The sequence below is a fragment of the Seriola aureovittata genome, chromosome 7 (genome assembly GCF_021018895.1).
Source record: "Seriola aureovittata isolate HTS-2021-v1 ecotype China chromosome 7, ASM2101889v1, whole genome shotgun sequence".
Classification (NCBI taxonomy): Eukaryota; Metazoa; Chordata; class Actinopteri; order Carangiformes; family Carangidae; genus Seriola; species Seriola aureovittata.
This window is the reverse complement of record NC_079370.1, coordinates 25,834,137-25,847,393: the sequence shown is the minus strand read 5'-3', so window position 1 is coordinate 25,847,393 and position 13,257 is coordinate 25,834,137. Positions and strand designations below refer to the sequence as shown.

General features: G+C 45.8%; 1 protein-coding gene across 4 annotated transcripts; it reads right to left on the bottom strand.

The window, feature by feature from the left end:
* Positions 1 to 328: 328 nt before the first annotated feature.
* On the bottom strand, positions 329 to 12,624 carry vegfaa (vascular endothelial growth factor Aa). Of its 4 annotated transcripts, XM_056380995.1 has the most exons (9): positions 12,188 to 12,624; positions 11,893 to 12,020; positions 10,193 to 10,235; positions 7,378 to 7,574; positions 6,732 to 6,808; positions 6,611 to 6,643; positions 4,403 to 4,534; positions 1,612 to 2,081; positions 329 to 1,577 (listed from the first exon to the last, which is right to left on the bottom strand). In XM_056380995.1, the coding sequence occupies exons 2-8, from the start codon at positions 11,956 to 11,958 to the stop codon at positions 2,060 to 2,062; spliced, it is 570 nt and encodes a 189-aa protein (XP_056236970.1). In that variant the 5' UTR covers positions 11,959 to 12,020; positions 12,188 to 12,624; the 3' UTR covers positions 329 to 1,577; positions 1,612 to 2,059. The 4 variants fall into 4 exon arrangements, with proteins under 4 accessions (XP_056236970.1, XP_056236968.1, XP_056236972.1 ...); XM_056380993.1 differs by having other exon boundaries at positions 11,893 to 12,620; XM_056380997.1 differs by lacking the exon at positions 4,403 to 4,534 and having other exon boundaries at positions 6,607 to 6,643; positions 11,893 to 12,607.
* Positions 12,625 to 13,257: the final 633 nt, after the last annotated feature.

Below are 13,257 nucleotides of genomic sequence, written 5' to 3'. Positions count from 1 at the left end.
TGTTTTAATTTTACTGTTTTCCCTCAAATTAATTTAACTAATCTCACTTGTTTACACTGGGTGAAGCTTCAGCTCTTCTTGTTTTCTCTTGCTCTTCGGCTGTTAGCTGGAAACATGCTGCTGATGTCTGACTGACACACATATATACTGTATTTAAGGGTTTAGCTTAGAGTGTTACTTCAGGATTGTTCTAGTTTGCTTAGGCGATGTAAGGGTTCTAATTACTAATCTGTTCTGTGTCACATGATTAGCTCCCAGCTCCAGGACATTAGATCTGAGCCAGTTATAATATTTAATAAATAGACATAATATATGGTGACACATAGTGTATTAGTGACCTTATTTATATATCAGCATTTTAATTGTAACGTCTGATGTTTCTTCAACACTGTTCATCATCATCATCATTCTAATATGTCAGGTCTTCTCCTCGTGTGGTAACAGTTACAGGTTTTGATTTGTGCTGTATCCTCCTGAACCACAGTTTAACACTGTGACACGATGTTAGCGCCTTGGTGAAACACTGTGCCACGTCACCGCCCTCAGACCAGAGGCCTCAGTCTGATTGGACAGTCTTCACTTGGTTTAGGTCCGAGCTGATCAGTGGCTATGAGACTCCTTCAGTCCTCAGTATGACGTGTCTTCGGGTCCACAAGTGCAAAACCACATGTCCACCACCCCAGTCCAGAATGAGAAACACCTGTGCTGGGCGCTCCATTCCCACATGTTGGTGGCTGGGGTTACTATCGGTCAACAGGCCCACCATGATCCCCCTCCGGCTGGTGTGAAACACAGCTTTCGTTTAAATCAGGAATGTCAAAGCTTTGTCTTTCAGTCACAGTCATACGTGTTCTCCATTCAGTCTCCAGACAGACTGAAAACAAAAATTAACACTGCATATAAATATATAACACAGAATACTGGACATATTCTATAAATTAGATGTAGTGTACTAGACAGAGGGATATCTACACAGATGGTTTATGATGAACTGCTCTGTTGTGGACGTGACGATTTCTTTGGAACACATACAAAGCCAATAAATAAGGAAACTGGAAGGTTGTGGATTTCTACAGTGAGGTGCTGATCTGCTCTGAGATCAGTTCGTCTGGTTTCTTCTTCTACGTAGAAACTACAGTAATATCCCTTTAGACAGCCTGGTCTCAATACATGTTGTGAAAGAAACACAATACCTCAAAGTGTAAATAATAAACTCTGTGCACAAAGAGAGACCCGACCAGGGAGAGGTCACCTGAAGGAGGCTGGAACAGGAAGAGGCGGGGCATCGTTACCTTTGACCCTGATAGGCCAAACTCTAACCCAGTTTAAACACTGAATCAGACCTTTTTTACTTCACCATCATCTGATCTGTAGTCCAGCCTTCATCAGGTAACCCCTCCCTGAGGGAAGAGAGTCATCTTCACATTATCCATCACCACAGCACGAGACCACAGTCACTTCAGGTGTGTCCTCACACCTGCTGAAGCGGGTCCATACAGTGGAGACACAACTTCACATCATGTCACAGAGGAAACAGTCGTTGGACCTGCCATTCAGTTCAAGTACAACAGGCACTCCTCCCCCTCCTCGTCCTCCCTCTGCCCCCCCCACCCCCCTCAGTCTCTTCAGAGGCGGATTCGGCTCCTGCTGCACTGCTCCATGAAGTCGTGGTCACCAGTTTTTCTTACTCAGAAATATTTAAGATGTTCATATCCACAGCAGACCAGCATCCAGTGAAGTGTTACATAAAATAAAAGATTTCTTCTCTCAGTTCCACTCGAGCGGAACACCACTGAGAGGTTTCCCATTCACACGCCAGCGGCGTATTCGTTTGCTTTAAATAGTGTCTTTTTTACGTAGCAGCAATACACATTGTCGATGTACTTATAGTATATGTACATATATATTAATATCATCAGGCTGAAAACTGACAGTGGCAAGATCTGCATCCAGAGTGTCCTGTCTTGCTTTGTCGTCTCTTGTCCTTGCAGGGAATGCATCCTCAGGTTTCAAAGTGCTGTGCCAAAAAAAGAATTCCTTCATAACAGTGTTGCTGGTCTCATCTCCGCGGTTTGTCACATCTGTGGAAGCAAAGAGGAGAATCTGGTTAAGTGACAAGCCTCGTCTCACAGATTACAACACAACTACTCCATGCAACAAAACAAACAGGGGCAGAACAGGAAGTAGAGGTGATAGTGGGGGGGGGGGGGGGGGGGGGGGGGGTTTATAGATGATCTGGGTCAATTTCCACCACTTGTTTTTTTTTCTGCTGGACAGTTAAAGGTTTGGTCTCTGGTCTCATGTCTCTATGTTTTCTGAGCCTGTGGCGGCTAAGCAGCAGGACTCAGGGGGGTGAGGTTATAGCAGGAACAGTAGGGGGGGGGGGTTGTGTGGTGTGGGTGATCAAGCACCTAACCAGAGACCCCCCACCCTTAGGTCCCCTCCACCCTCTCTCCTGAACACTGAGCAGCCAGTTGGAATCATGTCAGTGGTCACTCCCCCCAGAAGTGTGTGGCTCTCTAAATCCAAAGCAGTGTGGGGGGCCCTCAGGGTCAGAGGTCAGGGAAGGGGCTGGGTCGGGGGAGGTCGTGAAACACAGCCTTCGTAACTCGGGGCAGCGTTCCCAGCAGCTCTGTGCTGCAGATTTAACCTCCGCTCGTTAGTGTTGATGCAAACGACACACACGAGCAGAGAGCAGCAGCAGCATGAACACATCAGCAACACCCCCCACCCCAACCCCCGTCAGCACGGACTAACATGCACCCCCCCCCACAGGTACATAAATATATCTATATATATATAAATAGCCAAGCTACGAACTTAATAAAGGCCCGCTGATGAACTCTTCCCCCTGAGAGCTTTCAGCCTTATCCCATGGTCTTCATCAGGATTTTCATCAATGGACTTTTTCTCAGTGTGAGTTGAAATTGCTGAGCAGACTCTATTTTATCAGGTTCCTACTGTATTTCCCACAAAACAGTCACTGACATGGCAGGAATTAGGGGGAAGAGATGGGGGTGTCACATGCAGCGGAGGTCCCCCAACCAAAGTCCAGTAAGGACGTAGAGGTTGTGTCATGAGATTGAGGCACCTTAATTATTCGGCCAATCAGGACGCTGAGAGAGAGTTAAAGTCAGCGTTGACTGGAACTACTTTCTGCTGGAGGAACAGCCACTCTGAGAGTCAGTGGATAGTTATGGGTGAAGGGCATAAAGATCATTTTTTCAATGTTTTGACCCCCCGCAAATTAAACTGCACTGACCTCTGTTGTATTAGAGGCAGCCACAGTGGGACCACCCCCAGAGCTAAGTGAGACAATGTGGATGAACAGGCCCTCTACAGGTTTACATGCTGCTCCATGAACTGGCTCACAAAAGACTTTTTATGTTAACCAGCTAACACACAGAAACAATCTTTTCTTTGTCCATCAAAGAGACAAAAGATTCTCTCTGAACAGCAGCTGCTGAAGAAGCTGAAGATAAACAAACTGTGGAGGTTAGATTTCTGTGTGTGGATGAGAACGCAGTTTATCGCGACCCATAGCTCAGTTTTACTTCAGCGCCCTCTGGTGGCCGCAGCAATAATGACGGGACTGAAGGAGGAAGTCATGTGACCTGGGTCGACAAAACATTGGACTTTAGTTTCGGTTTCACACCAAGAGTCAACGCTGTTTCTTTCACCCACGGTCGTTCTCTAACCTTAACCACGTGTTTATTATTGTTACCAAGACGATGAAGGTCCTCTAAGCCTAACAAGTACGTATTTTAATCTTTCTGTAAACCTAACCAAGTTGTTTTTAGGGCGAAGCGTGACCAACCCTTTACCAGGTCATTGTCACATCATAAAGTGGACAGTGATTTTGAACATATTATCTGTGGCGTATCTGCTGTAGGAAACAGGTCAGGGGGCGGGGGCAGACCACCTGAGTGCTGGTTTAGGTTGGAGGAAGTGAACAGTAGATAACGGCTGATCGTTACTTCATCCACAATGACGTTATATGAACATGTGGTCTGGTGTTTCTAACACTAACCCACACTTATAATAATGAATGTTGACGATGTTTAACGTCCGAGCTGAACAACAGTGTCATGCAAACAGATACATGTAATACACAACACATACAAACACTTCAGTGGTAATTTTAAGGAATCATCGACTTTTAAATCGGATGTATCTGACAGGAGACGGAGCGAGCACGGAGCTGCCACAATCCTATCTACAAACACCAACACAACATCACAGAGCAGGAAGAAGAAGGGAGGAGCACGGAGAAGCATGCGTTTCTCAGCAGGAACTCCAGCTACGCTGCAGGCACAGAGATGGGCGGAGAGACAGGCAGACGGGAGGAAAGAGAGGGGGATTCAAGGCACATTGTTTATCGTGATATGTATGGTAAACAAACCTGCAAGTTCTTTCGTTTAACTCAAGTTGCCTGGACTTGCAGTCTAATTGTGTGAATTTGCAGGAACATTTACAGGTGAGAGGGTCCTGCACAAACAAGCGTTTCCTTCTCTCTGAGCAAGGCGCACAGTGGCTGCAAGGGAAGCAAAAAGGGAGAGAGAGAGAGAGAAAGAGATCTAAGCTAGTGCAGCGAATTCTGCAGAAAAGGGCGACACAGACACTCATGCAACACCCCCACCCGCCACCCCACTCACCCCCAACCCTCCCCTCACTGAGATCGCATTGTAAAGACAATATGTGCATTGGTTTACACAGAAGAGGATTTGTGGCTCCAGCAGCCTCAGGCCATTTGGCCCTGTAGTCTGTTCCAGAAGCTTTGCACTAAGTCCACTGCCGTCACGCTCAGAACTTCCTACTTAAACAACAATGAAACATTTTGTGGAAATCAACGAATCCTGAACGGTGACATCATCCTACACTAACAGGTGTCAACAAAAATCAGCTGGTCACTGATCCTGAGCCTCTGTTTCAGAAGGAACACACTTTCATCACATGAAGGAACTGTCTGTCAACTAAATATTCATGCAAGTTTACATTAAATAATTTGTTTTTGTTAAATTCTTGATCACAGCAAGTTTGTACGTCATCACTGCAGAACCAGAACCAGGAGCTGCACAGTCACAGTTCACAGTCAGCTGAGGTAGACACTGTTATCTGTTACAGTGCTGGGTTTATTTAGACAGAAGGTCACATCAGAGACACAACAAGGACAGAACTAGATATATGAAGGAACTATGCTTTGTCTCATCTAAGTGATTTGCTCTGCAGACATTCGGCAGCAGGATCAATTCTGTGTGGCCTTCTACACCTCCTGTATGAAAACAGGAGCAAAACAACCGGAGCTGAACTTATCAGTGAACCTCTCAAGGCTGCAGTGATCTTTAGCTGCACACTCCACATGTCTGTATTTCTCCACTTTCACTGTGAAGGAAATGTGGCATCAGATAAAAAACAAAGCCCCCAAAAGGAAGTAAAAGCAGCAGCAGTAAAGCAGACAGCCTTAAAGATAACCCTTCCCCATAGAGACAGAGAGGAAATGCCATGGAAACTTCATCTCACTGCCACAGAAGTGCAGTTGTTGCATATGTGGAAAAAGGACACAGGTAACAGGCCTCGACTCAAAGAGAGGAGACACCTGAGCAGGGGCCAGGACAATCCTGCAGGGCTCCATCAATACCTGATCAAACCAAACAGGACGTGATCAACCGACAGAGCAGCTGCTCTGATCTGGTCCCCTCATTAGCAGAGGCGGATATCGATCCGGTGTGTCAGGATGTGTGTTCCTGCAACTGTATGTCTGAACGAGCACATCCTCTGTAGACCACCTCCACCTCCATCACAGGCTGGGCGCAGTTCAGCCCCATGATAAACCAGTTCGACTAACATGATGCCATCCCTCCTCAATCAAAGTCTAACCCACCAGGCCACAGCTGGGCACACACACACACACACACACACACACACACACACACACACACGCACACACACACACACACACACACGTACTCCTCTTATCCAATTAAATAACCTGACTTACTGCTGAGAAGCCAAGACACACAAACCCCATGCAAACACACACGCAGGCCTGTGTCAGCTGTGACAGAGTGAGTCCTCCCTTCAGCTCGTCTCCCAGCTCATCCTCTATTTACACCTCTAAAAATAAAAATAGGTTGACTGCGTGACACCTGTCGCTATGATTAGACTGCGGAAGTAGACGAGGGCCGAGGGTCAGGTTTGTGCAACTCAGTGCAGACAGCGGCGGGTGGTCTACGCCTCAATCATTCACGCTGTTATGGCCGCACCATAAAGCAGTAAAGCTGCTGCCATAAAAAGAGCTGAGCTCTGTAAAGAAAGGTGGAGGACAGGATCCACCTCCTACAGGAACCACCACGGTACGTTTCAGTTGAATGACTTTTGAGCTAAACTGTGGCGTCACCAAACACACACTGAACCTTCACTACATGTTGTTTCAGTAGGAGGAGGAGAAGAAGGAGAAGGCGTGAATGAACACGAAGGCACATCCTGTCGGGATGATGTCGTTGCTTCACCCACTTTGACCAACATCAAACACACGTTACAGAAAACCCTGCTTTTCTCTATCCACAGCTACAGAAACACAGAAACACAGAGACACAGAACACGTACTTACTATTCGTTCAGTTCTTGAACTTCTGGCTTCTTCCTGAAAATAAAATAGAAGAAGAGTTAGATTTCTGCTTGTACTGCACCACAGTCACTGTGAGAGGGAGCGTGCGAAATGTGTCTCTTACCTGCAGTCACAGCTCTGATGCTCTGTGAAACTTAAATAAATAGTATGTTGCGTCACCATCGGTCTAAACCGCATCACCTTGAAGTGAAACAGAGGACATGAGATGAGGTTTAGATTCACACAGCGGAGTTTAAACACCACAAAGAGACCTGAAGTAAACACACATCTGAGATACCAGGCCTCGCCGCTTCACTCTCTCCGCTGCTGGACTGTCTCACACCGTCCAACAAAACTTGGTCCTGATGCCCCCCCCCCTTTTCATAATCCACAGCTACTAACCCTGACTCACTCGTCACTGTGGTTTGACACAATAATCTTAACACAGGGTCCATTTACAAGGTTTTACTGAAGCTCTCAGTCACACTTCATGATCTTCATTAATGAGCGGAGTTTTTATGGAAACGGCTTGTAGTCATAATGTGGCCTGAGTTTGGAAACTCAGTTATGTGATAGATGATGTTGTCATCTCCATGACAACTAATGGCAAACTCCGTCCATTGATGAAGAAGACCATGAAGCTGAGGTTGAGAGTCTTGGTGATTATCAGGTACTAGCATCAAGCCTCTCAGTGGTCTGTGACTGATTCAGCACCTTGTTTTATTGGTTAAGTTCAACAAGGTGCCCCACCCCCACCCCCACCAACTCACCTGCAACGTGATGTTGCGGGTTTCTGTGGGAACGCACTCCGTCGCCTCGTCCATGCAGCAGCCTCCGCAGCGCTTGAGGACCACGCAGGACGGCGCGTAGTGGTGCTCCGTGTCCTCTGGATACTCCTGGAAGATGTCCACCAGCACCTCCCTGGGCTGACACATGCTCTTGGTGATGACTTCAGAGATAAGGACGACTAAAAAAGAAGAGATCATTCATCAGCTTTATGACCAGAGAGAAAAGTGAAAAGAATGATGTAAGAATCAACTTCCTGTCTTCTTCAACATTAGGTTATTTATCTAAGAACAGACATTAGGATAAACAGACAGAGCCACAGAACTGAAGCCACTTCTTCTACATCAAACTGGTCCAGAGTCAGGGATGAAACCATGTTCCATGAAGCTCAGATACAGAGCCACTCTCGGTGGCTCTTTACACTACAAACCATATACAAGCCAATTGACTGAGGGACCTGCCTGTGCCCTGTGCAGCCCACAGTAATCCCTCCCACAGTCCACCAGACTGGGTTCCCAGCGACCCCTGGTTAACTCCTGACCCCTGGTTTGTCGGAGCAGCCGTGACCTCAGGCTCTGTGGCGCCAGGCTTCACCTCTGACATGTGACCCCAGGAAGCCCACCCCTGAGTCTCTGCCTCTGGATTAATGCTACAGACTGATTTTCAAAATCCAACAAATAATACAGAGACTGTGACGCATTATTTCCCTCGCCCTGTCCCTGAGACACAGAGAGTTTGCTCAGACTGTGGAGCATTCACACATCACACACACAGATTCATCACACCAGCAGCAGCTCTCACTGAAAAGACTAATAAAATCTCCACTTGCAGTGCCATGTACCTCTCCAGCTCTGAAATGAATGACGCTGCAGGTCTGGCTCCAAGGTGACCTGGCCAGCAGACATGAGCAGCTAAACCCCCACACCTGCTCCAGGACAGAGACTGGCTGGGTGGATCTGGTTCAAAGGACTGTCAGCAGACGGCAGCCTCATGCCAACTCGCTCAACTGGTTCTGCATCCAAAACCAAAAGATTTCCTCCGTCTTACATCATCCTGTAACAGATCCTCCTGGAGGTTCGTCACTAAATCTAACAGGACGACCTGAACCAGCCTGAACGTCTCCTCCGGACCAGAACAGCCTGGTACTGACTCCTCTGAGTCACAGAGCTCCATTGTTTCCAGAAACTGTTAAAACACATCAGAGTCTCACTGCAGCTCTGGGAGCCATCTTCCTTCATCATCATCATCATCATCATCATCATCGAGACACTGTAGTTTATTCTGACTCAGTCACACACCATCCTGCTGCCGCCACAACTACTCACTACTGCACCAAATGTGGATTAATCCGCCGCTGAAAATAGTCCCGTAGAAACTACAGTGAGCAGCTGTTTCAGTAAATTACTGAGCCTTTTAAAAATAAAACTGTATATTTTTTTGTGGATCTTTTCTTGTTGAAAACTGTGTTAGTCTCCATTGTGGCTGAGGTGGATTTAACAAATCTTATCAAAGAGTTCAGAGCTGCGCAGCAGCAGTAATCAGGCCACAGTCTTATCTCCCTGTATATGACAGCGTTTGACAGGTGGTGTGATCTCTGACAGTGTGGGTGCGTGAAGGTCAGCGGCGTGCAGATGGCAGACTTGCTGCTCCACAAACACCGACCACACAACCTGTCTGTACCGACTGGCCTGTGTCTCTGTTCATCACCAGTCAACAGGACAAACCTTGGCCCTCAACACAACGTTGTCTGTCACTGTCAGATAAACATGAGTATGAACCGAGGCTGACAGTCGGCTCGTGTGCTGACTGTGATCCTCCACCACAAACAGGTGAGAAAAAACAGAAACCAAAACTGGAACAGCTGCAGATTATTGCGGAGGCCTTGGCAGATTTCCACCTTCTCTCTCACATTAACTCCAGGAGCCGGTTTCACAAAGACATTTCAGACTGGTGTGTAGCGTTAGGCCAGTCTTCGTTTTTCTCACAGATTAGTCTAATGTTAATAAGACCGTTTCACAAAGACAACGCTGACTCATTTTCAGCCAAAACCATTAGACACCTTACCTCCAGGCTAACTCAGGTCTGAGACCAATGTTACCATGGTAACAATCAATGACACCTGCGCTGATCAGTAGCACCAAACAACAAAAAAGGGTAAAAATGGCTCATAATTTGTGGTTTGCTAACACTGTTATGGAGAAAAGTCCAAATCAGATTTTTATTTTTTCACTCTTCGCTGAACTTCCAAAGTTAAACGTCCTTGTAACTGTTGAATTCTCCCAAAAGACAAACAGTTTCTGCTGAGGGTAAACGGAGCTCAGCAGCTGGATGCGGTTCCTCAGTCTGCTATTTTTTTTTTATTTTGAAAAAAGTCTTGATTTACCCAGAAATCATTGTACCACAGTCCGGTTTAAGATAGTCGAGAACTAAACTGCTTTGTGCAACGGATGAATTTAGACGTCTATCTAAAGTCTGACTATTTGTTCTATCTGAGCCGCAGTCAAAGTCTGTCTTTGTGAAACCTGAATACTGTTTTGAAATCAGCACCGGTTTTATGGCAACTCCAAAGTCCCAGGTAAGACATTTGAGTGTTGGACCAGGTGAGACTGAGACCTTTGACCGCTGGGACTTTGATTCCCGTCTGCTCGGTACAGAAAACAACCCTCAGCTCACAGTGAGGAACAAATACACCTACACCTGTCAAAGATCCAGACCTTTAGAGAAACTACTGAAGATAAACTTTTCATGTCATGTCCACTAGGTGGCCCTGTGGTCATAAGCTCTGTTACAGACACTTACCTTCATTTTTACTCTTCTCCACTCCCTTGTTAATGCTGGCAGTCTGTAAGAGATCAGAGCAGGATTTAATCTTTCTCATTGAAGTCAGCACGGCCTTCATACACATATCATCATCATCATCATCACCATCATCATCATCATCATCAACATCAAATCTTCCTCCTTCATTTTTACTGCTAGTGTCAGAGCACATGGTACATGCAAAGCTTTCATTTTCAGAATTAATTCTGTCACTACAGGTGTCAAACACCTTGTTATAGTCTTTTCCCTCCTTTCTATCACTGACTTAACCGGGCATCAGCTCTGTCAAGTTACACACACACAGGAGGAGCAAGACTGACTCCCCTTCGAAATAAAAAAAAAATGTGAGGCTACCTTTAATGAAGAGATAAGAAATTAAGTTTCAATGGAAATAATACATCACTTGGAAAAGTCTGCGCTCGTGTTTTAATCATTAGAAGATAAAAGTAAAGAGTTGTAGCAACACTGAGGTGATGGGGTTAAAGTTAACCCTGCAAATTAGATTAACCCTGACTTGACCAGAATCAGTTCACATTCATTCACAGTTCATGCAAAATTGAGGAAAGCTAAAATCAGTTTTAATTAAAAGAAAAAAAAAGACGCGTTCATTTCTATTCAATCTGCGTGCATATGGCTGTTTTATTTTGAAAGGTCCGACAGGAAGCGGCCTTTGTTTTGATCGTATAACGTTGACGTGACGAATCGCCATCCCTGGGAGATCTCCGTTCACCTTATGTGGCTGCTGTAACCGGCGCAGATATTGCGTGAGAAAGCAGCTCGGCCTGCGTGGGAACTTGGTGGGCATCCCGCAGGGCGGCGGGACAGGAGAAACCGGGTCTCAGCTTCCTCACGCTGCGGATCACCGTGAGAAAAAAAATAGACTGGGACTCAACCCTGCGGCTGAATAGCAGAGCACTGACTGTTCAGCTCCGAGGAAGGCGCGCCTCCAGCAGAACCCCGTTCACAAAACTATCACTTTTATGCTCACCCTCCGAAAAATATTAACAAGCCATTACATTAATGATGACTGAGAAACTTTTTGTGGATCTGATGAGTTAATATTCAGGTCGGCGCGCAGGCAACACAGCAAGCAGCATTGAGTTAATCAAAACCACAACTTTAAGACTTATTCCCACGTCTGTTCCACACAGTTTACTGGGCCGTAGACAACGAGGATCACACCAAATGAAGGCTTTATTTCTATAGGAATAAATTCTCCAATATGTGCCGAAATGAAATGACTGTCTGTCAGAGTCAAAACACCCTTGATACTTATTTAATAAAGCGTTTCTCTGAGGTTTTATACAGTAAATCTTAACCTGACTGACTTTAAATAGAGTCTGGCTTTGTTAAACAAAAAAGAAGGGCATGTACTGTTTCAACAAAAAGAACAGAGACGGAGGATTATATATTATATACGATATTTAACCCACACAGGAAAAAAACTGCATTTATTAACACGTGTAATTTCAGGTTTTTTTTTATAAAGAGACAATATTTCCCTGTGTGATTATTGATGAGCACATTGTTATCTTTGTGTTAAATACATGTGTCACAGTCAGAATAACCGAGGCGACAAAGCAGCTCAGTTGAGAGAGAAAGAGAGAGAGAGAGAGAGAGAGAGAGAGAGAGAGAGCACCCGTCCCCATGCAATAGTTAATATCAGCATGAAGACTCACCTTTACAGTGGGAAGGTGAAGAACCGCTGCCAACAGGATCTGTACCAAACTGACAACAAAGTTCATGGTTGTAATTCCACACGATGAGACCTGAAACCTCTGCGGTCGTTGAAGAGTCAAAAAAAAATCTACCGATACCAACACAAAAAACACAGTCAAAAGATGAAAAACGAATATTTTAAAAAACCGCGGCAAATCTTGGCTATAGTAAAAGCAAATCCATATCCACACGCATGTGGCTCGTTCACAGAGAGACTTCCAAGGTCTCCCAGCAGCGCTCCGCTGGAAACCTTACCATCCAACAACGACACTATGACGGGCTCTAAAATCCACGCTGGACCCGGGACCTCAGCAACACAGCGGTCCTCCGGTGACAGTGGGAGCGGGAGACGGGGCGGATCAGATCACCAACTTTACGCACCGGTGTCTCTGCGCGCATTGATCCCGCAGCATGAAGGTGTGTGGAGGAGGGAGCAGCCCCTGTTCGCCGGTATGAAGTGATCCTGCAGCCTCCGTGTGTAAACCTGCCTCAGTGTGTGTCTGACTGAGTCCGCTCTGAGCTGTGCCTCGGCCTCTCCTCTATAGGAAGCTGTTCGGGGGGAGAATCGACTGCAGCGTGTCCCCGTGTCAGCAGCGGTACCAGCCTCTCTCTCGTCTTCTCACTCCTCTTGGCGGCTGCTGCTGGAGCTCATGCGTTATTAAAGGTTACCGGCATCAGCAGCAGAGGATCACTGAGAGAGGCGGGACGGCTGGAGGCAGCCAATGGCAGAGAGAGGGAAAGCGGGGCGGGGGGGGGGGGGGGGGGGGGGAGGTGGAGGTGGTGGGGCGAGGGGGCTCTTCATTGATGACATACAGTGTCATTTCATGTGGTTTCAATGAAGCTCATGAGTTTGGCTGCTCTCTTTCCAACAGATTGGTTCTGAGCTCTGCTGTGTTGTTCTCTGTCAACTGTCAGTGAAAACAACAGGCGGTGAAATAAATAAAGTTTAAAGCTGCAAAAATCATCATCAAGCTAAAAAAAAAACTAAAACATGATTATTTATTTTCCTCCTGACAATAATTTACTGCAAATAGACTAAATACAGACACATGCAGTAGTTGTGTATCATGTACAGTGTAACTTTATTCTCATATTCTTTTACTTCATGTACACATCTATAATACAATAATGTACAGTACCTACTCATGGATGCATGTCAGAGACTGTGATGTATTTACTGTCTCTGGTCTTGATATTTTTATTGTTAATTTTTTTTTACTTATTTCTACTCACTTTAGTATTACTTTTGCTGTTAGTTTCTCAATACAATATTAATAAATACATCTAAACTTATGAATGAAAACACATATCGGTTCATCACTGTG

Excerpts from the sequence above, each read along its gene's own strand:
- vegfaa (XM_056380995.1), bottom strand. The coding sequence starts at position 11,958 with ATGAACTTTGTTGTCAGTTTGGTACAGATCCTGTTGGCAGCGGTTCTT. Across the intron at positions 10,236-11,892 it reads TTCACCTTCCCACTGTAAAG|ACTGCCAGCATTAACAAGGG; the intron begins GTGAGTCTTCAT and ends GATCTCTTACAG. Across the intron at positions 2,082-4,402 it reads TTAAACGAAAGAACTTGCAG|ATGTGACAAACCGCGGAGAT; the intron begins GTTTGTTTACCA and ends TTGCTTCCACAG.